The sequence below is a fragment of the Heterodontus francisci genome, chromosome 8 (assembly GCF_036365525.1).
Source record: "Heterodontus francisci isolate sHetFra1 chromosome 8, sHetFra1.hap1, whole genome shotgun sequence".
NCBI classification, from domain to species: Eukaryota; Metazoa; Chordata; class Chondrichthyes; order Heterodontiformes; family Heterodontidae; genus Heterodontus; species Heterodontus francisci.
Window position 1 is genome coordinate 76,935,954 of NC_090378.1, and position 25,171 is coordinate 76,961,124.

Here is a 25,171-nt window from a genome sequence, read left to right on the forward strand (position 1 = left end):
TTTATAAACCCCAGGATCCTGTATGTTTTATTAACTGGTTTCTCAACCTGCCCTGCACCCTTCAAGGATTTGTGCACATATACCCCCAAATCTCTCCACTCCTGCACCCTCTTTAGAATTTTATCTATTTTATTTTGCCGATCCTCATTCTTACTATCAAAATGTATCACTTCACACTTCTCTGCATTAAATTTTATCTGCCATATGTCCGGCCATTCCACCAGCCTCTGCCACCTCTTGAAATTTATCACCATCTTCATCACAGTTCACAATATTTCCAAGTTTGTGTCATCCGCAAATTTTGAAATTATGCCCTGCACACCCAAGTCTAAGTCATTAATATATAAATAAAAGCAGTGGTCCTAGTACTAACCCCTGGGAACCCCACTGTATATATTCCTTCAGTCCGAAAAACAACTGTTCACCACTACTCTCTTTCTGGTCAGTCAGCCAACTTTGTATCTGTGCTGTCACTGTCCCTTTTTATTCCATGGACTTTAACTTTGATAAAGTGCCATATAACAGGCTTGTCAAGAAACACCTTTTGGAAGTCCATATACACTTCATCAACCACATTATCCTCATCAACCCTCTCTGTTACCTCATCAAAAAACTCAACCAAGCCAATTAAACGCTATTTTCCTTTAACAAATGAGTGTTGGCTTTCCTTAGTTAATCCACACTTGTCCAAGTGACTGTTAATTTTGTCCCGGCTTATCATTTCTAAAAGCTTTCCCACCACAGAGATTAAACTGACCGTAGTTGCTGGGCTTATCCTTACACCCTATTTTGAACAAGGGGTAACATTTCCAATTCTCTAGTCCTCTGGCACTACCCCTTTATCTAAGGAGAATTGGAAGATTATGGACAGTGCCTCCGCAATTTCCACCCTTACTTCCCTCGGATGCATCGGTCCTAGAGATTTATCAACTTTAAGCGCAGCCAGTCTTTCTAATACCTCCTTTCTATCAATCTTTAGTCCATCCAATGTCTCAACTACCTTCTTTTTCACTAAGACTCTCGCATCATTATGTTCCGTCGAAAGGACAAATGTAAAGCACTCATTTTGTACCTCAGCCATACCCTCTGCCTTCACGCATCAATCCCCTTTTTGGTCCCCAATCAGCCCTAACCCACCTTTTACCATTTATATGCCTATAGAAGACTTCTGGATTCCCTTTTATGTTGGCTCCCAGTCTCTTCTCATACTCTCTCTTTGCTTGACATATCTTGTTTTCTACTTTGCTTCTGAACTTTCTATATTCAGCCTGGTTCTCACCTTATCCACTTAACATCTGTCATAAGCACCCTCTTTCTGCTTCATCTTTCTTTCTCTCGTCATCCAGGGAGCTCTGGCTTTGTTTGTCCTGCCTTTCCCCTTCATGGAAATCTACCTCGACTGCATCCAAACTAAAGACTGCTCTGTTATAGTTTTGCCTGCCAATCTTTGAGCCCAATTTACTTGGGCTAGTTCCATTTTTACCCCATTGAAATTGGACCTCCCCCAATTAATTATTTTTACTCTAGATTGCTCCTTGTCCTTTTCCATAGCTAACCTAAACCATATGATACTATAATCACTGGCACCTAAATGTGTCCCTATAGATACTTGATCCACTTTACTCTCCAGAACCAGATCCAGCAATGCCTACTTCCTCATTGGACTGGAAATATACTGATCTAGAAAATTCTCCTGAACACACTTCAAAAACTCTTCCCTCTCTCGGCCCTTTACACTAATATCCCAGTCTCCTAGTACAACTACTCTACAATTTTTACACCTCTCTTTAATTTCCTTACAAACCTGTCCCCCTAGATCTTTCCCGCTAGTTGGTGGCCAATAGAATACACCCAATAGTGTAATGGTACTTCTATTGTTCCTTAGCTCTAACCAAATAAGATTCTTTGACCTCTCTCGGGCATCCCTCGAGCCCCATTTATGCTTCTTCTTGGAGCACTTTCAATACAACTGTTCCAGATGCCAGCTCAGATCATGGAAGCATGCAACTTGCAAACTAAACCAATTGTATTTCCAAATTGGATCAGCCTTTTTTTTTTTGATGAGCCCGGGAGAAAGTTAAATATGGGCACAGGGGAAGCTACACATTCCATTATGACTGAACGATAAAAACATAAGCAATAGGAGTTGAAGTAGGCCATTTGGCCCTTCGAGCCTGCTCCACCATCGAACAAAATCATGGTTGATCTTCCACCTCAATTCCATCTTCCCACACTATCCCCAAAAATCTATCGATCACTGTCTTGAATATACTCAATGACTGAGCATCCACAGGTCTCTGCGGTAGAGAATTCCAAAGATACACAGCATTTGAGTGAAGAAATTCCTCATCCGAGTCCTAAAATATCAACCTCTTCTTCTGAGACCGTGACCCCGTCCGTGTTCTAGATTCTGCAGCCAAGGAAAACATTTTTCTCAGCATCTACTCGGTCAAGCCCCTTAAGATTTTTTTTGTTTCAATTAGATCAGCCCTCATTCTTCTAAACTCCAGGGAATGTAGGCCTAGTCTACTCAATTTCTCCTCATAGGACAATCTCTTCATCCCAGGAACCAGTCTAGTGAACCTTTATTGCACTCCCTCTAGGTGAAGTATGTCCTTCCTCAGGTAAGGAGACCAAAACTGCACACAGTACTCCAGGTGTGGCCTCACCCATTGCCTTGTATAACTGTAGTAAGACTTATTTACTCTTATACTCCAATGCCATTGTAACAATACTAAAAGACCACGATTCATACAACTTTTAAATTTAACCAAAACTTATAGAAAGTGTAAAATGAATTAATGTTTTTTCCAGTTCTATCAAATTTGCACTGCAATAAGGTGTGCACACATCTTCAGTTGTCAACAATCCTTATTGTAATATGAAGTAATACCAGAGAGCTACTGCACTTTTTCTATGGAAAGGGTTAAAGACAAACTTTTCTAGCACATGCAAACTAAACTTCTATCTGTGACCCACACAGAGCCTGAAAATTGTAAATTCAACTCCCAACTCCAGAACTTCAGCTTATAATCTAAACTGACAGTCAGTTTGGTAGTGAGGGACTGTTACATTTTTGGTGGTGGTGGTGTCCTTCAGATGAGACAGTAAATTTAAAGCCCATCTGTCTAGTCAGGATCCCATGGCACCATCTGAAGAGAAGGAAGGCGGTCAACTCAGTTGCTGAGGGACCTTGCACCATGCAAAATTGCAACTGCATACAGAGCAACAGTACCGGAATATCAAAGTACTTCACTGTATGAGAAGTACTTTAGAACATCTTGTGTGAAGTGATAAGATGCTATATAAATGCAACTTCATTTTTTCTAATGGATTACAAAACTAATGTTGCAGTAGCAAATTTTACCAATTCCATGTTGGATTATTTTAAGCCAGGACCAGACAGGAGAGTAGTATTCAGTTTTTGGCAAAGCAGGAGCTACAAAATTTGACTCAAGTCTTATGGATCAACAAGGTGAGAGAAGTACAAATCAGCCAGAGCTCATATGCCTGACTGAGAGAGACAGAGACAGAGAGAGAGAGAGAGAGATAGGGAGCAGTTACTTAGCCATACTGAGAGGGACAGTAGGAGATGTAACTAAAAGCTTGGTTGAACAGATGGGTTGTTGAGGAGGTTTTTAAAATTGTGGACAGAGAAGCGAAGAGGTGAAGAGATATAGGCAGTGGATATGGCTGCTGGAGCTCAAGGTTCTGCCATTCATGCTGGGTCAAAAGGAAGGGTATGCAGGTGGAAGGAAATACAAGCTACAAAGCCATCAAGGGATCTGAAGTTTGCCAATCTCCCTCAGAACTACACTTCAACATAAATCAGCATCTTCATGGCTAGTCAAGGGTAGGGTAGTATAGCAATTGTGTTACTGGGCTAGCAGTCCAGAGGATTGGACCAATAATCCAGAGAATGAGTTCAAAATCTCAAAGTGCCAAAGTGAGATTGGAAATCAGAAAAAAACTGAAAATAAAAAAGTTGGCATCAATAAAAGTGGTAATGAAGCTGTCAGATGGTCATTAAAAGCATAATATTCCACTAATGCCCTTAAGGCAAGAAAGCCTGGCCTCCTTCCTTACCCTATCTGGCCCATGTGACTCCAGTCCACACCAGCACGATTGAGTTTTATCTGCCCTCTGCACTGGACGAGTAAGCAACTCAAGTGCATTAAACCGCCAGCTCAGGGCCACGAAGGATGGGCAATGATGCCCATTTTAAATTTTAAAATGTTGCTGTTGTTATGAGCGTTTCCAGTTTTTTTGTTAAATTATGAGGATGTATGCGTTAAAACTGGAAAAAGATTCCACAGGTGCTGGAACTGTGTTTTTGTTTGGAAAAAAAGGTCATCAAAGGTCTTTTGAACTGAACTTGTAAACAATAGTTACTGAAAGAATCAAGGAGTGATAAAAAAAAAAGCCCTTACTGGAAGGCCAATTATCTTCAGATAATTACCCAGCAGGGTTTTTTTTTGACTTGGGGAAAGATGTTTATAAAGTGGTAACAGGTTAAGATTTATAGGGGTCAGGAGGCTTGACTCCAGAGATGTTTCACTTTGGACAGCGAGTTGGTGATATGGACAGTGTTAGAAAGACAGTTGGAGAAAATGTGCCAAGGGAGCAAACCCCAACTCAGTCTGTTCCAGCTCTTTGAAAAGCCTGCCAGATTTCCATCTCGAGAAGTTCCGAGAAGCAAGTGTAAGAAACAGACTGAAACTGTTGCTGCATTTTTCCTGGAAAGCCTGCCCAAACTGATATTCAACCAGACAAGAACTGTTCTAGGAAGATCCTAGTGACAGCCATCTACGCGTACTTGGGACGCCAAACCAAAACAAAGGACATCTGACATCATTCCATATCTTTTTTTTTCTTCAAGAATTAGCAAGTATCTGGTCAGAGTATTCTTTTTGTCTGTTTTTTTTTGTAATTGAGCTGTGAAGAGTAAATCTCTTTCAGTTAACCGGTGTATGTGTGTGTGAGGAGTTAAGGTAAAGAGGGAACTTTTATATTTCAATCTAGGTGTTAACGCTTTGCTTCATTACTGGTTATGTCTTGTTTTATAATAAACTGATAATTTTTTTGTTTATTAAAGAAACCTGGTTAATGTATTTTATTCTGGAATAAAATAGAGTGTATGATTGACTGTTTCAGTAACTGGGAAACCTGTGACCTGTGGAGAAGTGGAACTAGAAAAACAGTGCACTCCTCCCTCCTCGGTTGTAACAACATTGTTGATAGTAACTAATAAATTTACACTTTCATGCTACATCAGAGCACCGCGTTAGTTTTCACATTTATGCTGAGGACACCCAGCTCTACCTCACCACCACTTCTCTCGATTCCTCCACTGTTGCTAATTATCAAATTGCTGATTTGATATCCAGTACTGGAGGAGAAGAAATTTCCTCCAATTAAATATTGGGGAAACTGAAGCCATTGTTTCTGGGTCCCACGACACACTCTGTTTCCCAGCTACTGACACCATTCCTCTCACTGGCAACAGTCTGAGACTAAACCAGTGTGTTCACAATCTTGATATATTTGCCCTAGAGATAAGCTTCCAACCACATGTTCGTGCCCTCACTAAGACCGCCTATTTCCATCTCCATAACATCCCCCAACTTTGCCTCGGTCTCAGCTCATCTGCTGCTGAAACCCTCATTGATGCCTTTGTTACCTCTAGACTTGACTATTCCAATTCACTCCTGGCCAGTCTCCCACATTCTATCTTCCGTAAACTTGAGGTCATCCAAAAACGCTGCTGCCCGTATCTTAACTCAAACCAAGTTCCTTTCATCTATCACTCCTGTGCTCGCTGACTTACAATGATTCCCGGTCAAGCAACGCCTTGATCTTAGAATTCTCATCCTGGTTTTCAAATCCCTCCATGGCCTCACCTCTCTCAATCTCTAATCTCCTCCAGTCCAACAACCATCCGAGATAACTGCACTCCCCTAATTCTGGCCTCTTGAGCATCCGCGATTTTATTCACTGCACCATTGGTGGCCGTGCTTTCAGTTGCCCAGGCCTGAAGCTCTGGAATTCCCTCCCTACTCCAATCTGCCTCTCTACCTTGTTTTCCTCCTTTAAGACACACCTTAAACCTACCTCTTTGACCAAGCTTTTGGTCATCTGACCTAACGTCTCCTTATGTGACTCTGTCATATTTTGTCCTATAATGCTCCCGTGAGGCGCTTTGGGATGTTTTATTATGTTAAAGACTCTATATAAATATAGTTTGTTGTTACTGCATTTCACATAAATTGTACTGGATAAGTCATTTCCAGCAAGGAAATGTTAATTAACTAGTACTTGACAGCAAAGTACACTACTAAGTAATTTTAATTATATAGCTTGTACTAAATGAACCATAGTGAATACAGTCGAATGAAAAAAATCATCCCTTTGCAGAAGGAATTCAAAGCTGTTCACTAGCTCCTAGGGATTTTCCATCTGCCTCAAGCAATGATAAAGTCCATTATAAACAAGCTATTATTTACAAGTAAATATTTAACAAATACAGAACCTTGGTTACAACAGAAATTGCCAAGTGTTTACCAGAGAAGTTATAATCCCGAACAAAAATTAAATACATGAATTTAAATCAGTGTTACATAGCCACATCATGAAGTAAATCAACTTTCAAATTATAATAAATTTGAGTGAACAACCCTGACTTCTACCAGAATTGCAAACGAGATTTTATTGGAAAAGCTCCACACATTTTATGCAACAATGCACTGCCCGTCTAAAAACGGCTTGAATCAAAAGACAGTGCCTTGTTAGTACTATATTTCACTTAGAAAAGAGCGATTTCTGCTAAACATTTCATTATTGTACTTGTAGATAAAACAAATTAAGCACTTAAAATTCACCAAGTGCAAGATCTGAAATGCTAAAGGAGCACCTTTTGAGACTTACTTTTTTGATGGGCAGTTACTGTTGGAATATAGGGTAAACGGAACAAAGCAAATTTATGGAACCTGAAGGAGACTTGATTTTTCCATGACGCATTGTAGTTTAGACAGCATAGTCAAAGTGTGCCCTTAGTACCTTGTACAGACCACATCTAACTCATGCAGAACAAATGACGACTCATTTATCAAACATCAGTCACCCTGTAAATTTGCTGTTAACAAACTAACCAGAAAACAGTTTAGAAATTTTAGGATTACCGCTAGGTTTGGCAGACTAGGTGGGAGGGGGAATCAAACCAGATTTGGCCAACTTGGCAGGAAGGGCACTCAGCTGGCAATTGGAGAATGCCAGCTTACCCAAGGTCACGCCAGGAACTGCACAGACTTGTAGACCCAATGTGGAGACATGCAAGAGTTTCCTGGGAGTGAAACAGAGGCGGTCCTCCAAAGCCACATTAGCTGACCACAAAATGATTTGACACCAAACCGTCTACAACAGTGTAACTTGATTTTATTCTCCACTAGTCATTACATTGTAATTAGTCAGTACAGCCCAAATAAATACCGCATTTAAGGTTTAAACCCCATAATCAAGCTTAATTTTCAGCAGTTGAAGTATAATTTTTCCACAATATTTATTAAAACTGGCTTTCTGAGCAACTTCAATACTGCCTCAATGTTGTCATCCTTCTAGTCATGCATTAACAAGTTTATCTCCCAGTTCAGTCCACCATTAAACATCATTTCTCTGCACGTTGGTCTACAATCAACCACTAGAGAAAGATGCAAGTGACATCCCAGTTGATTCTACTTCAAATTTTCCTGTTCCAAGAATTGCCTTGCCTCTCTCAGACTTGCCACCTGAAGAGCCAGCACCTTGCCACTAATCCAAGGCACAGCACATTTGTTTGCCTTACACATTACCAAATAACTTGATGAGCCATCGTTAGTTTATTCTCGATTTTTCTTGTCCATTTGTACTTAATCCAAGCAGCATTTGCCTTCATGCAAATGCACCAAAGGAACATTGAGTGGCAAATTGAAAACCGATGCGCCAACCGGAGGTATATTACATACAAAGAGATGGGAGGGAGCAGGCTATCAGCCCACTTTTAAAATGTCTGCATTAGTGACAATAGGGTTTCAAAATTGCAGAAAAGACAATTACAAATAAGACAGTCAAAAACAACAACTCCTAAGTGCCACTATTCTTCGCTATCCTGCCCTTTTAAAATGTATATTTAGATGTTACAGTAGGCGGCAGGATTTATCTTGACCCAAGTTCTGCTAATTTATGCACACAGCTAGTGGTTCATGATTGATTGTCCAAAACCCAAGCTATTTGTTTAAAGTGTTGGCTGCTCCAGGGTTAAAATGTTCATTGCAGAGGGTACAATAAAATCACTGCCTTAAAGCAGACAGCTTCCTGTAATTCCAGTGTGTACACTTTACGGGTAATTATCTCCTTTAACACATACCACCTTACTCCAAATTAGGTTACGTTGTTTAACACAGAAAACTCTCGGCTTCTCCATATTCAATTGATCAATGTAAAAAGTTATGGGGAAATATTATCTCCGTATGTTTGCACGAAAACGTGCAAAGTCGCCCGATGTAGCCTTCCTCGTAAAACAGCGAGGAAAACGAGCAGCCCAATAGAAATTCACAGCAAGCGCTTTTAGCGGAATGGAAGTCACTGCAAAGCAACAATCTGTCAAATCCAATTTAAGGTCGCAGCAAAGGGGGATGGGTCATGGGAAAGCGCACGACCACCAGCGTGAGAATTGAAACCAGGAGTCAGAGCCCATCTACTATAAATCTATTTAAGTCATTAAAACTCCAACCAGTGCAGATTTACAGTGCTCGCAATCACCCCAAATGTTTGTTCTGTTTTATGGATGCAGCCCTTTTTCCCCCTCTCCCGGTATTACTTCCTCCCTTCCGTCCTCACTAAAGTGCAGAGCACAATCAATCGGCACTCCCTGAAATAAAATGCCAGCGACCTCTCCCTCTTGTGTCGTCCTATCGAACGGCTGCCGCTCGGTATTTCCCCTTCTTCCCATCCACATCTGACTGCAGACAAAACTCGCTGCCTAATGGAGTTCACAAACTGCGCCATCTTGGAGCAGGAAAGGAATAAAAACTAAGAAAGAGAAAACATTTCTTTCTGAGCAATTCATGCAAATGTTAACTGATATTAACTGACTCCATCGACGCTTCTCCCTGCTCAAGCCTACTTACGATGTAGAAAACTGTAAGGGTTGAATGTTGTACCCTGGGGGCACCAAAACCAACTCCACCCGCTCAACTGGTCGGGAAGGGAAGGTATCTCGGCCCAAATGTATCATAAGACCGTGGTTACTTATCATGGGATCGGGGTGTCATGCTCAACACATTTTGGAGATTTTAAACTAAAACTTTCAGTCGCCTGCTAGAGACTGATTTCTTCCTTCTGACCTCTCTATTCGCTTCAAAATTCAACCCTGATCGATCGGCCGGCTCGAATTGCAAGTTTTCTATTAATAAAAAGAGAGAGCAATGTCTTTTTTTTTTCTCGCGCTCTGTTTTCTATATGCAGCGTTTAAATAAGACTGGATTGCCTTTCCACCTCGACACTAAGTTTGACTTGGAGAGGTGGGGAATCCACACGTTACCAATCAATGATCGCTGCTGTCTGAATGGAAAACTACACTGTATCTTATTCGAAGGTTTCCAATACATCTTCAAACGGACTGTTTAAACAATATGAATCCGACACTGTTGAAACTGTTAGAAGTTCTGTCACAAGAAGTCAGTTTCACGAGTCTGATCCATCTTTCACATAAACTGCATTTTTACTGAAAATTGTTGGCTACGTGAAAGTTTTGGGAAAACTTTTAAGAATCACTCACCCAAGTGCAAAGTCAGGCTGATGGAATTAGGGTACTGGATCCCAGCGAGCATCGTCTGACTTTGCCACCAAGTGGTATCGGCTTGGTTATTATAATCGGTCAGATAGACGGCGCCGTGGTGGAGCCGGGGGTCGCTGGAGTCGCAAATGTGGCAGGATTTGGTGACCCCGGTCACTCCAGTCTGGACGCAGTACTCTTCTGGGGGGAAGCCACAAGTGTTGCTAGCCACCACGGTCACGTTGAAAGCGGCGTTGACGAACTCGGGCATACAGCGCTGAGCCCGTGTAGTCTCATCGTAGCACTCGTCCATGGCTGCCGGGCATTGCAAGACCAGGCAGCCGAGCAGGGCAAGCCGCAATCTCCAGCGCATGATGCTGAGGGACGGGAAACGCTTCAGTTCACTCGGCGGACCTTTCTTGGGAGTTCCAGAGCGTCCCAGCGCCATCAGAAGTTGCACACACACAAAAAAAGGCAGCAGGTCCCACCCTCGCAGTGCAATCTGGGACCAAGGAGTGCATTGATGTACCGCACTCACTAAATGTGACCACTTCCGCCAATAGAGCGGAGACTGAGAGAAGGAGAGGAGTTAGAATGATGGAAAACTGTCTATGAAATGACAACTTTCTTACATTCCTCTCTGCTCCCGCCCAACTGATTTACAAGGCAGTTGGCATCAAGCACCAATGCTGCATTGATTTGCACTTTTAAGACCTGTACAATACTTAGAAAAGAATGGTCTATTCGTTTTCATACGGGTGCCGATGTTTGGTGGACCCCATCAGTTTGTTACTACTGCTAATTATTTATTTGCAACAATTTGGGCTATTCAAATTATTTCTCTGCAATTGAAGGAGCAGTGTCGATGTGGTGAACTGACTTGCAAGAGAGTTTATGATTGCGTACCCTATTGCCCTGTTTACATTACCTAACCACTTCAACTCTGAAGCAGTTCTGCATCTTTCAGCTCCCACTATTCCGAATTGGGATGGAATTCAAAGCCAAAGCTTCGCTTGCAATAAATGATTGAAAATATCATGTTATGTTTTTATTTCATGAGATTCATAGATTTTTACTGGTGTTTGGAGATCTTCTTCTTCTTTGGCCTCCTTGCCTCGAGAAACAATGGGTAAGCACCTGGAGGTGGTCAGTGGTTTGTGCAGCAGCGCCTGGAGTGGCTATAAAGGCCAATTCTAGAGTGACAGACTCTTCCACAGGTGCTGCATAAAAAATTGGTTGTCGGGGCTGTTACACAGTTGGCTCTCCCCTTGCGCTTCTGTCTTTGGAGATCACATTCTAACAACAACGTGCATTTATATAATACTTGTAAAGTAGAAACACCCCAAGGCAATTCACAGGGATGTAATCAGACAAAGAAGAAGCTGCAATAGAAGTGATCATAGCTTGGTCAGAGGCAGGTTTTTAAGGTACATCTTAAAGGAAGAGAGGTAAGTGAAGGAGTTTAGGAAGCATAGGGTCTCAACAGCTGAAGGGATGGCCACCAGTGATGGGGTAAAGAGAGGGGGATGCTCAAATGGTTAAAATTGGTGGTATGGATAATTCTCCATAGGTTTGTAGGAGGTTCCCGAATTGGGTGGGGAAAACCATGAAGGGATTCCAGCATGACAATAAGGATTTTAAATTTGAGGCATTGGGTGACTAGGAGCTAATGTAGATCAGCAAGAGCAGAGATAATGGGCTGGATTTTGTAGTCCCACTGCCGAGAGCAGCGACAGGTGTTGAACATGTTGGCCATCCCCCATGGGACCCATGACGCCGCACCGATGTGATTACGTGGCGGGCAGCCACTTTACATATTGAGGGCAGCCACTCCCCCCCCCCATCACGTGGCGGGGGTGGCCTCGGCAAAGCCATGATTGGCGTCACCTGATTCGTGAGCAGGTGCTGGTGCCATTTTTAAAAGGCTGCCAGCCCTGCAAACAAAATGCAGAGTTGCCCCTGTCTGCCCCATCCATAACATAATGCAGAGCTCCCCCCACCCCCACCAATGTATATACGGAGAGCAGAGTTGACCCTTTAACCCCATCATACACTGAATGCAGAATTGACCCCTTCCCCCCATCTATACTCAAAATGCAGAGGTGACCCTCCCCTCCCCATCCATACTCAAAATGCAGAGGTGACCCTCCCCTCCCCATCCATACTCAAAATGCAGAGGTGACCCTCCCCTCCCCATCCATACTCAAAATGCAGAGGTCATCCTCCCCTCCCCATCTATACTCAAATGCAGAGGTGACCCTCCCCTCCCCATCTATACTCAAAATGCAGAGGTGACCCTCCCTTCCCCATCTATACTCAAAATGCAGCGGTGACCCTCCCCTCCCCATCCATACTCAAAATGCAGAGGTCATCTTCCCCTCCCCATCTATACTCAAATGCAGAGGTGACCCTCCCCTCCCCATCCATACTCAAAATGCAGAGGTCATCCTCCCCTCCCCATCTATACTCAAATGCAGAGGTGACCCTCCCCTCCCCATCTATACTCAAAATGCAGAGGTGACCCTCCCTTCCCCATCTATACTCAAAATGCAGAGGTGACCCTCCCTTCCCCATCTATACTCAAAATGCAGAGGTGACCCCTTCCCCTCCTCCTAGACAGGAAGGTGAAGGCTTGTGAGTGCCGCACATCATTCTCAAGATCGGGAATGGATGGGAAGATCACGGCAGATGACATGGTACTGTATGCAGAGAGGTATTTTAAATATTCTAACTAGGGTCCCATCGCAGAGGGGCCGCCATGGAGCATGCCCGCTGCTGGGAAGATTGGGCCTGGCAATCCTGGCGTTGGATTCCATGGCGGTTGCTGCCACTCCGATTCTCCGGCCCCCACCCGTCACAAAACACGACTTTGGGCTGAGAACAAATTTCAGCCCAATGGATGAGTTGGTGTTGATGCAGAACAGGATATAGGCAATAGAGTTTTGTTTAGAGCTGATGTTTAGAGAGCATGGAAGATAGGAGGCTGGCTAGGAGAGCATTGAAATAGGCATGTCTGGAGGTGATAAAAGTATGAATGAGGATTTTGGTACAGATGGGCTGAGGCAGAAACAGGTGATTTTACCAAGATGGAAGTAGACAGGCATTGTGATGAGACCATATGTGCTCAGGAGCTGAGCTCGGGGTCAAATAGGACACTGAGGTTGTGAACAGTCATCTTCAACCTGAGAAAGTGGCCCAAAAGAGGTATGGAATCAGTGGCAAGGATAGGGAGTTTGTGGCGAGGACTGATGATGATGTCTTCAGTCTTTCCAATGTTCAACTGGAGGGAATTGTAGATCATTCAAGACTGGATATTGGACAAACAGTCTGACAGCACAGAGGCAGCAGAGGAGTTGAGAGAGGTGGTGGAGATGTAAAGCCTGGTACCATCAGTTAACATGTGGCAGCTAAGCCCATGTCTTCAGATAATACTAACAAGAGGCAGCACATAGATGAAGAAGAGGAGGGGACACTTGAAAAATACTTGTGGGACTCGAGTGGTAAATGCAGAGGAGATTATATCTATTGCTGGAGATGCTCTGGCTATGAATGAATAGGTAAGAATGGAACCAAGCAAGGGCACTTCCACTGAGTTGGATATCAAGGAGAGACATTAGAGTAGGATAGTATGCTCAGACTTGTCAAAGGCCACAGAGAGGTCAACAACTACTAGTGCCTTTGATGTAATAAAATGTCCAAAGGCTGTATCAATCGAAATTTGACACCGAGCCACATATGAAGATATTCAAGCAGATGGTAGGTTTTGAGAAATATCCTAAAGGAGGAAAGAGAGGTAGAGAGATGGAGAGGTTTAGGGAAGGAGTGCCTTGGCAGCACAGCCATCAATGGTGCAGCGATTAAATTCAGGGGCGCTCAAGAGGCAAAATTAGAAGAGCGCAGATATCTTGGAGGGTTATGGTGCTGGAGCAAATTACAGAGATAGGAAGGAACCAGGCCATGGAGGGATTTGAAAACAAGGATGATAATTTTAAAATCTAGGCATTGCTTAACCGGAAGCAAATGTAAGTCAGCGAGAACAGGGGTGATGGGTAAACAAAACTTGGTGCGAGTTAGGACATGGGCAGCAGAGCTTCAGATGACCTTAAGCTTATAGAGAGTAGAATGTGGGAGGCTGGCCAGGAGTGCATTGGAATAATTGAGCATAGAGGTAACAAAGGCATGGATGGGGGTTTCAGCAACAGGGGCAGAGTCGAGCATTGTTACAGAGGTGGAAATAGGTGGTCTTAGTGACGTCCCAGTTGTGTGGTTGGAAGCTCATCTCCAAGTCAAATATGACTTGTTGCCGGGGGAGGTGGTGAAAGCAGGTACCATAGAGACGTTTAAGAGGCATCTTGACAAATACATGAATAGGATGGGAATAGAGGGATATGGACCCCGGAAGTGCAGAAGGTTTTAGTTTAGGCAGGCATCAAGATCGGCACAGGCTTGGAGGGCTGAATGGCCTGTTCCTGTGCTGTACTGTTCTTTGTTCTTTTGTTTGTATGACAGCAAAGCTGCGAACAGTCTGGTTCAGCCTCAGAAAGTTGACAGGGAGTGGGATGGAATTGGTGGTTAGGGAACAGAGTTTGTAGCTGGGACCAAAGACAATAGCTTCAGTCTTCCCAATATTTAATTACAGAAAATCACTGCTCAATCGGTACTCGATGTCAGACAAACAGTCTGATAATTTACAGACAGTCCGGGGGGTTGAGAGAGGTGATGGTGAGGTACATGTGAGTGTCATCAGCATGCATGTGAAAACTGATACTCTGTTTTTGGATGATGTTGCCAAGGGGCAGCATGTAGATGAAAAATAAGAGTAGGCCAAGGATAAATCCTTGGGGGACACCAGAGATAACAATGTAGGAGTGGGAAGAGAAGCCATTGCAAGCGATTCACTGTCTACAATTAGATAGATAAGAATTGAACTAGGCAAGTGCAGTCACAATCAGCTGGACAATAATGGAGAGGTGTTGGAGGAGGATGGTGTGGTCAACCTTGTCAAAGGCTGCAGACAGGTTGAGAGGTTTGAGGAGGGATGGATTACCTTTGTCACAGTCATGTAGGATGCTAATTGTGACTTTGAAAAGAGCTGTTTTGTTACTATAGCAGGGGCAGAAACCTGAGCGGAAGAATTCAAACATGGAGTTCTGGGAAAGATGGCACAGGGTGACAAAACGTTCAAGGACTTTAGAGAGGAAAGGGAGGTTGGGGATAGTGGTTGTTTGCAAGGTTGGAAGGCTCAAAGGTTTTTTTTGAGGAGATGGGCGATGATGGCAGATTTGAAAAAGAGGGGGACAGTACCTGAGGAGGGAGAACAGTTAACAATATTAGTTAACATAAGAGCCAGGAAAGGAAGTTGAGTGGTCCGCAGTTTAGTGGGAATAGGGTCGAGGGAGCAGGTGGTGGTTCTCATGGGCAAGAGCAGCTTGGAAAGGGCATGAGGGGTGATAGGAGAGAAACTAGAGAACAATGCAAGTTCAGGACTAGGGAGCTTTACAGGAGCTTTGGCCAGGTGGCCCAGGGAAGGGAAGGAAATGGCAGAGGCAACTGATCAGATGGTCTCAATGCTGGTGACAAAAAAATCCATGAGCTCCTCACAGTTGTTGTTGGAGGTGAAGGTGGAGGAAACAGGGGAGAAGGGTTTAAGAAGACAGTTTGCAGAAGAGAAAGGAAGCCAGATCCTGAGCAGTTTTGGCAGATGAGAGTAGGACGTGATACTGCTTTATGTGATCCAACCAGTTCAAGGATGGAAAATGCAATAAGTTTGCAGTCACAGAGGATGTCATTTGTGACTTTGAATAGAGCCATTTCAGGAATGTGGCAGGGGCAAGGATGGGAATGATTCAAACATGGTGTTGAGGAAAAGAAGGACAGGGTTTTGGGGTGTGATAGCATATTCAAGGACATTGGAGAGGAAAAACAGATTTGGGATTGGGGAGTGGTTTTCAACAACAGCAGGATCAAGGATTTTTTTGAGGATTGGAGTGATGATGGCTGTTTCAAAAGGGAGTGGGACAGTACCTGAATAGAGGGATCTGTTAACATTGTTAGCTAGCCTGGAGGCCAAGAAAGTAGAGTTGGGTGATTCGCAGTATAGTGAGATAATAGGAGCAGGAGGTAGCAGGAGATGGGTCCCATGAAGATAATGAGCTTGAAAATGATATTTGGGGAAATAGGAGAGAAAGAAGCGAACAACGCAAGATCAGGGTGATTCCACTCAAGTTGGCTATCAGTAAAAATTCAAGAGTGATTTGGGGTGATGCTCCCTCATACTTTTCCTCCCTTTCTGATTTCCCTCTCCTCACAGCCAACATGACTGAAATAGGGAAGTGAGCAACTTAAACCTGCATCTTATTACTCTGTGACATAATGCATTGACATTCTGATTGTAGTGCCCACTGCATCAATTAATGTTAGCCCTTAACACATCGTATGTAAAAAGCATCATGTAACAGCTTAATATGATGTCCAGAAGACAGTTTGGTGCCAGCTGGAATGCACTGAGTAACTAGAGTCTGGTCTAAATATGATTAGCTGTTTGTTTTCCAGTTTTAAAAAGATACCATGATGTATATGCCAATGATATCTCCTGTAAATAATGTTGTCAGATTTTATTTTTTTTTAAATAGATTTGCATCAAACAAATATAAACTCTTCACCAGAATTCCCTCTGGATTTAGTAATCTGAACTAACCACATTAACTGTAACGTAAGCAAAAACTTTTCCGCTGTCTTTCCACAAGATTTACCTGAAGGAGACTTTGCAGCAGAAACATTTCTAACACTTTTTGTTCAATGTATAACCTAATTATTGTACATGACACAAACAGGGATCCTGGAAATTTCAATCCAAGTCAACAATAGGGTATGTATTCAAGTCAGGAATCAAAACTGAGTGAAATAGTACAAATATAGATCTGGCATGGCAACTCCTAGTGGCCAGACTAAGAATGGCATTAATGTAGATAAACCAGATAGTTCCAGATTTTCTGGCTGACATGGAATAAGTAGATAGAAACATAGAAAATATACAGCACAAAAGGAGGCCATTTGGCCCATCATGTCTGTGCCAGCCGGAAAAACGCCATCTAGCTAACCTCATTTTCCAGCTCTTATCAGTTACAGCACTTCAAATGCATATCCAAGTAACTCTTAAATGCAATGAGGTATTCTGCCTCTGCCACTCTTCCAGGCAGTGAGTTCCAGACCCCCAACCACCCTCTAGGTGAAAAGAAATTCTCCTCAACTCTCCTCTAATCCTTCCAGTAATTACTTTAAATCTATGCCCCCGGTTATTGAACTCTCTGCTGATGGAAATAGTTCCTTCCTATCCACTCCATCAAGGCCCCTCATAATTTTGTACACCTCAATTAAATCTCTCTCAGCCTCGAAAGAAAACAAACCCAGCACATCCAATCTTTCCTCATAGCTAAAATTCTTCATTTCTGGAAATAACCTCATAAACCGCCTTTGTACCCTCTTTGGTGCGACTGCAATGCAATGACCAGAACTGTAATACAATGACCAGAACTGTACACAATTGCCTAACTAGTGTTAGATACTGTTCTGGTATAACCTCCCTGCTCATATATTCTATGCCTTGGCCAATAAAGGAAAGAATCCTGCATGCCTTCTTAAGCACCTTATCTACTGGTCCTGCTGCCTTCAAGGATCTGTGGACATGCACGCCAAGTTCCCACTGTTCCTTTACACTTCTCAGTGTTCCACAATTTATTGTGTATTCCCATGCCATGTTTTCCCTCCCCAAATGCATCACCTCACACTTCTCTAGGATTAAATTCCATTTGCCACTTTGTGCTCACCTGACCAGTCCATCAATATCATCCTGCCGTCTAGAGGTTTCTTCCTCACTATCACTAACATGTCCAATTTTTATATCATCTGCAAAGTTCTTAATCAGGCCTCCTAGATTTAAGCCTAAATCATCAATAAATACCATGAAAGGCAAGGGACCTAGTACTGAGACCTGTGGAACCCCAATGGAAAGAGGGTTCCAGTCACAAAAGCACCCTTCAAACATTACCCCTTACTTCCTGCCAATGAGCCAATTTTGGATCCAACTTGCCACTCGCCCTTGGATCACATGGGCAGAACTTTGGATTCCTGTCGGTGGCTGGGTGGGAGTGGGAAGGGCCGAAAATTGGCTTCTGAGAGGCGCCTGCTGGGTTGCCAGCATGTTCCTGCTTCTGGGCCATTTTTTTCCTGTGTACAGCTGGGGGCGAGGGGAATGGGTGTGGTGGGGAGGGGGAGGTGACGGCTAGCCACCCGCAAGCAGTGGGTAGCCTATTAGGCCAATAAAATGGCCTAATAAGGCCACTCAGCAGAAGTCGACTGTAATTTTCCACTCAGCTTGCAGGCCCTCCAGTGAGGCCGGAACATGGCCAAGGGATGGAGAAAGCCTCCAGGCAGCAGGCCAGGGCTGGGGGGGGGGCAACACTCTATCCCACTAGGGACCACCCTGGTCCTCACAATGGCCGTCCGGCCACAGCTATAGCTGCTGGCCGTCCAGTGGAGGGGTTGCCCTTCCGTGACAACAGTCTGGCAGCTGTGGCCTTTTTAAATTTAAAATTTTTTACCTTCTCTTCAGAGGGAGCCTCCATTTCTCTCTTATATGCATCAGCAGCTCCCATGTCAGGCAGTGTCTATTGGCCCTCCAGTCTCAGGAGCCTGCCTCAATTGGACAGCGAGCACGCTCCCTGGCCACCAATTGGCCAGCCCCACAGAAATCACATCGGGTATCTGACACCAACACAAACCTGACTGGGGACCTGGAACTTCACCTGACATCTGAGTTCTGACCCCAAAACAAAAATCCAGCTCCATAGGTTCTTACTTTTCTGAACAATCTACCATGTGGGACCATGTCAAATTCTTGCTAAAATCCATATGGATTACATCAAACATGCTACCCTCATCAATCCTCCTTGTTACCTCCTCAAAAAATTCAATCAAATTAGGCAGAAACATCCTTCTCTAAACAAATTTAAGAACAAAATCGGACAGTTTGCTGAATGCAGAATAGCAAAAAGAAAAAAATTAAAATAATTTATGCAAGTAATTTAATAATGTTAGATCCAGATAATTGAAATCTATGCTGCTGGTCAATATGGTTTGAATTGGAAAGTTCAAGATGGAGTGAATCTATTATGGACTCTGAAGCGACCTTTGTACTGTGAACCTCCCATACCAATGTGATACTGGCCTTTGTTCCTACAGCCAGGGAATACTGGTATCAGTAAAGTGTAAACATGATCTGGAGCCTTTGCTATATCTTTCAAGTCTGACACACTGCTTGAAGAGCTCCACACTACCATACAAAAATGTGTATAAATTCTCCCACCAGCATCCTGCTGCACATCACTGCTGAATACTTCATGGCATGTTTGTTAGCCAGTTGAGCTCATCCAACTCTCCAAGTTCATCAACATATTGTAAACATGTGCTTAAGTTAGTATGGTGGCTGAGACAGCTAAACACATCATTTTCTTTAAGAATGCAGCAGCTAATAGCTTATTGGACAAACAGAATGCTATTGTGGTACTGAATCTTATAGAATAGGAAGGTCCTAGATTCAGTCCTTGCTTTGTGAAACATTATCTCTTCTATTGGCACTATAATTAAACTCAGTGCCTCTAGAACAGGAAGGTAAAAAGAAAAATCAGTTAGGGTTTTGGCTACTGATATTTTGGCAATCGCTAGTGATTGACCTATAATGAATGTGTGATGGTCAGGTGGGGTCAGGATTGAACTCAGTTGTGATGCTTTCTCCCCATAGTGAAATAATCTGCCAACACTCACTGTCTGGGGCTGGGAAATGGAACTAAGGGATTAGCTCTTTCAGAGAACTGGCACAAGCTCAATTGGCTAATTCAATTTTTTCAATGCTTTATGATTCGATGTGAAGATTGGTGCCAATTAGGTGAAGTACAGTAGCCCATGGAACTGTAAACCGTATGTGTCCAGGTAACACTGTCACAAAACATAACACAGTTAAGTCACATGTTTTATGTTATGCTTCAAATTGGACTTTTTAAAATATATTGCCAATGTTGCCACCCTTTCTCTCCTCCCCTGAAGGCACTGACTATATATAGGCACTGGTATATATAATGTGGGATGCCCTGCAGTATTTGTCCTCAGTTGTCCTTCCTCAATTGTGAATGTTGTTAAGCTGTGCAACCACAGGAATATGGGGAAACAATCACAGTCACAGCCAATCCTACCTTAACCTGATATCGATAATGAGACCGTTGTAGCACCAGTCCTGATACTGACCAACTAACTCAGCCCAAATCAGGAATCAAATCTAATGTCTCTCAGACTGTGCGGCACTCTGTTGCATGCTGAATTGATCAACAATGGAGATCAGAAATTGGACCTTTAATAAGTTGACCAGTCTGGTGGTGTGACTAGACATGCAACAAGGAATAACAGCATGGCGAGTTGATGTCACTGCTGTTACGACCAGGTGAGAAATATGTCTCGGGGTCTTTTGCTGTTTTCACCTGGTCTTATTGTAACAGGGTTTTATTTTTAAACACACTGTGTTTTGAGCTCCCCCTTTTGTGAATCCTTGTTCACAGCTTTCCAATTATAAGGCAAAGATACCAACAAACAGGTTTAAAGGAGAAAAGTGAAATTTATTAAAACTTAGACTTAAACTCTAATACGGTTGATGCCTTCAGAAATATGATGCCCCCACGCTAGCATGCATGTGTGATACACACATGCAAATAAGGACAGAAAAGAGAGGAAAATATAGTCGCGAGGGGTTTGAGGCAATATCAGAAGAGTTTCTTGTTTACTGTGCTTCGAGCTCACTTGATTGTAGGTTATCTTGCTGTTCGTTGGGGCCCAGTGTTCTTCTTAAACCTTGTTCACGTAGGAGACTTTTCTCTCTTTGAGGTTCACGTGTTTTTACAAGATTCAGTTCCGTGGGACAGAGATGGAGGCAGGCAGGACTAGAGAGGTTCTCCTTCAGTTCCAGGATCACATGGCTTTCCGATTTTAAAACCTCTGTTGGAAGTTCAAATTCAAAAACTCCAACAGTCAGAGTCATATGACCAAAACTGGTCTGACCACTTCTTCTGTGTATTCGGCCATCTTAGTAGTTAACCTGGAATGCTTCAATGTCTGGTAATCAAAAGTCCATTGTTGGTTGAATGTGTGAAGGCATGGTCCTTTGTCCCTTGTTCCAAAACTGTCTGTTACCATGCACATTTCTTCCCAGTCAGGGGCTTGCAATTTTAAATTTTAATGTTCGTGTGGCAAAATAATGTGTCCCTCAGTCTTGGCAGGTGGGGGGTTTGCCTGACACTGCACGTCCCCTTTTACTCAACACCTGTATAATTGAATTCTTAAAAGGTCTTGGTATCTACAGCACTAACAATTTATCTCAGATCCATTTCTGAGTTTGGAGGTTCCTCCATGTTTGCAATCAGGGCGAGTTGTAACCTTGGTGCAAACCAATTACATGGTTTGAAAGACTGCAGAATTTTGGGTGTAAGTGAGTTATGTGCATAACTGCAATGCACCAATTCTCCTTCCTCTTTTATGTTCATCCATCAAGCCCTTCGTCCAAACGAATTTCTGCCCACAAAACAGGGCATTACCCCAATTTTCAAATGTGAGTATCCTCCAATTGTACTTGCGCTTATTCGCCAGGGCGGAAGGGGGTGAGGGGGTGGGGTGGGGTGGTCTCTTAACATTGCAACAATATTTTCAAATGCAGTAGGAAACAAAATAATTCTTCGGGTGTTTAATTACAAACTTTTGTGTGTATTTTGAAACGTATCCTCACTGTGATTTGCTCAGTATTTTCAGTTTCTTTGAATGGAATTTTATGGCATAAATAGTGTATGTTACATTAAAAATTGAAAAACTTCCTCAATTGCAGATTCAACAACAACTTGCATTTAGATAACACCTTTAACATAGTAAAATGTAATCAGACAGAAATTGGCACCAAACAAAAAGACATTGGGCTGGATTTTAAAAGCTCGCTGCCAATCTGGCGGTGAGCTTCAGAAATGGTGGTCTGCCTGTGCAGACTGCACATCGCGGAGCCGCTGCAATATTGAATGCAACGGCTCATTTCAATGGCCAGGATGGACCACCCCTCAGGATGATTTGGAGGGAGCGGGCAGTCCTTTCCCTGCAATGGCGTCAGGCGCCACTGCGCAGGCACTGATGCCATCTTTAAAGGGCTTCGAGCCCTATCATTACAATAGTAATATTTAAAGAAACATTGATTTGAAATTGATTAGGAAAAATTAAATAAACATTTCTAGCCCCTCTCCCACCCCACAATAACCATAAGATTCATTCCTTGCCCTCTTCCCCCACCCCCCCCCAAAATACTTACCTTGAGCACCTGACCTTCCCCCCCACCAAAGTTCATAAACTATATACTTTACCTCTTCCCACTATCCCCTAAACCAATCGGATGAGTTTGGCCCTGCTCCTCCTCTCCCACACAGAGAAACTAACCGGCTCCCCTGTCCCCACCAGTGCCCTGCCTTGGATATCTGGACAGAGATCCGAGGGCGCAGGAGTGCCGGCCATCGGCACCAATATCGGAGAGGGACCGATGGCAGGAGTGGGTCGGACATTTATTCATAAATTTACATTTATTTAAGTATTTAGATTCGGCTCCCGTCACCAAGTGGCAGGTGGGCTGTCACGAGGCCTCACCGCCGCCTGGAATACGGGGCCTGGCTTTCCTGGCGTCAAGGCCTGTGGCGGGCCTCTGCCAGAGGCATTTTCCGGGCCCTCCCCTCCCCTGCCACGATCCCCGACATTGGGAGGGGCTGTAAAATCCAGTCCATTATTTCAGGTGACCAAAAGTTTGGTTAAAGTGTTAGGTTTTAAGGAGGTAGAGGAAGGAATTCTACAGCATAGGGCTGAAGGCACAGCTTCCAACATCGGGCCAAAGGAAATGGGAATGCACGAGGTCGGAATTGGAGGAATGCAGTGTTCCTGGAGGGTTGTAGGACTGGAGGAGGTTACTGAGATAGGGAGATGCAACACTGTGGAAGGATTTTAACATGAGGATGAGAATTTAAAAATCAAGGCATTGGTGGACTGGGAGCTGTACATTTGGGAGCACAGATGATCCGAGAACGGGTTTACCAAATCTACTGAAGGTGAAACTGGTCTATGCCAGCAACGCAAAACAGGCTCCTAGCGAATTGGCAGCCAATTTTTCACCATACCTGATCTTCTTTCCACTGAAGTTCACAGAATGCTACTGCAAACTCTTTTTAGGGATTCATTCCTGAGTCCTGCTGTCACTTCTACTTGGTTTGAAATTAAAAATCTCGGCAATATTTTCAAAGTCAATAGAAAATAAAAACTGGCCCTGTGAAAAATCAGCTGCCAATTTGCTATGGGCCTTGCTGACGTAGGCCATTTTCATCCCCACTGAGCCTGAAGTGCAATGAATGATAGTTAAATGAGTTGAACTTAGATTTCCAAACTTAAAAAAGAAATGTAGCCCAGGATTTTATCGGTGAAGGGGGTCTCGACCTCTGGCAAAGGCATCGATGGGAACCCCGCATCGCCGTTTCTGTGGGAGGCCCGACGAATCAAGTGCCAATTAGGCACAACTGGACAGCAGCTGTCCTTCCATGGGTTCAAGGACCCCAGCAACAGAAGTCCCACCCTCTGAGAGCTGCCGTCTGATCAGAGGCTGGCAGCTCTCTAACTGAGCAGCGCCACCGTGGAGGTGGTGGCTGCTGCTGATGGAGCTGCCACCCATGGCCTAGGAGTGACGCTGGACCCAGGCCACAGGTCGGTCAGAGTGGGAGGGGTCTTGCGGGGTGGTGATAGCTGGTGGGGGGGGGTGGGGGGGGTCGGCAGCAACGGCATGGGGGTGGCTCCAAGTGGGCCCCCCATTCCCAATGCTGGGTCCCTCATTCAAGCATTAAATGACTTTTAACTAGACGCCCTCCCCCCCACCAGAGCTGGCAAGCAACCCGCATGGATTTTCTTGCCATGCCACCCATGTGGCAAAAGGCTTGCCTGCCACTGGGCTAATTGCAGCAGCAGCATGATGAGGCCATTAATTGGACATTAATTGCCCATTTAAGGGCCTCAATTGGCAAAGGTGGCCAGGTGGCAGGGCCCCACCTGATTACATGCTCTTTCTGCCTCCAAAGCCACTGCCAGGGAAAGCATAATTCCCCCCATATTGTTTCGCGCTTTCCTTGGTTTGGGAATGTTTACCAAGATCCATGCCTACTTTAAGTTCTGGTGTCTTTTAATGAGATTGGGATAATATTTGGGTGCATCTTGACATTGGAAAAATGGGCAGGATGTTGGGCACATTTGGATCTACCTTCGGGGTTGCTCCTAAGGAGGAATCTCCAGACCCTGATGAGAGTCCAACTGAGTCACTAGGTACAAGTATAAACAGGATTTAAAAAATAGGGTATAGTTGAGAGGTCATTTCTTAAATGTTTTGCCTTTATGTTAGCCAAACTATCATCATAACTTACCCAGAATCCAGGTCACATAAACTGGTTATAGAGGAAGATTCACTTAGAAGTGACAATTAAATCTTGGACAAACATACAAATAAAGGTGATTACTGGTTTCTACCCTTGCATTATTTGAGTAGTACATAAAAACTTTTATTACTATGAAAAGAAAATGAGATATGTTTAGAGCGTATTTATAACCAGACTGTAGAAACCAACAAACAAGATGCTTCCATACCTCAGCATCAGGTATTTTGCTTTAATCTACTGGCAATATCTTAAGCAAATTCTCATTTAAACAATTTGTGTGAGAACTTAAAAGTTAAATAAGTTTTAAAAAGCAACAACATCTTTTTGATTACATTTTTATTGAATATCTTTATGCTCCTGTTACATCCAGGTGGTAAGGGTGTGGGTGGTTCCCACAGATCACCTCCCAACTGATCACAACAAGTGTTTTTTTTTTAACTAGGGTTTTAACCCCTTGTGTTTTATTGGTCAAATAAACAGACAGTGTCAAGTTTTCTTGTAGGTTTAAAACAGAAGATTAACTATTTATTAAACAATGTTAATTCCCAAAATGGTTGCAACCGCACCCACACATGCATTCACACACACACGCATACAGAAGAATAGATAGATATAGAGGAAAAGGGTAAGTGGTTTGAAATGAGGTAGGTGCTTGTGGTTCATAGTAAACCTGTTGAATCTTCTCAGAGGTCAGTTTCTCTTTTAAAGTTGCAGGCCTGGGTTGTTTGTAGATTTTCATTTTTAGTTCTCTGCTACACCAAGTTGAAGGGTAGAATTTGCAGCAGGGCTCCTTCTTTGGTTTTTGCTGGATCTCTCACAGCTCTCAGCT

At 43.5% G+C, this 25,171-nt stretch overlaps 1 protein-coding gene across 1 annotated transcript in view; it reads right to left on the minus strand.

Moving 5' to 3' along the window:
• Positions 1 to 10,326, minus strand: part of lamc1 (laminin, gamma 1) — a 295,855-nt gene extending 285,529 nt beyond the window's left edge. The window contains exon 1 of the mRNA XM_068037397.1: positions 9,812 to 10,326. Coding sequence (XP_067893498.1) covers positions 9,812 to 10,256 — 445 coding nt within the window. The 5' untranslated portion in view covers positions 10,257 to 10,326. The remainder of the gene's footprint in view (positions 1 to 9,811) is intronic.
• Between the last annotated feature and the right edge of the window lie 14,845 nt (positions 10,327 to 25,171).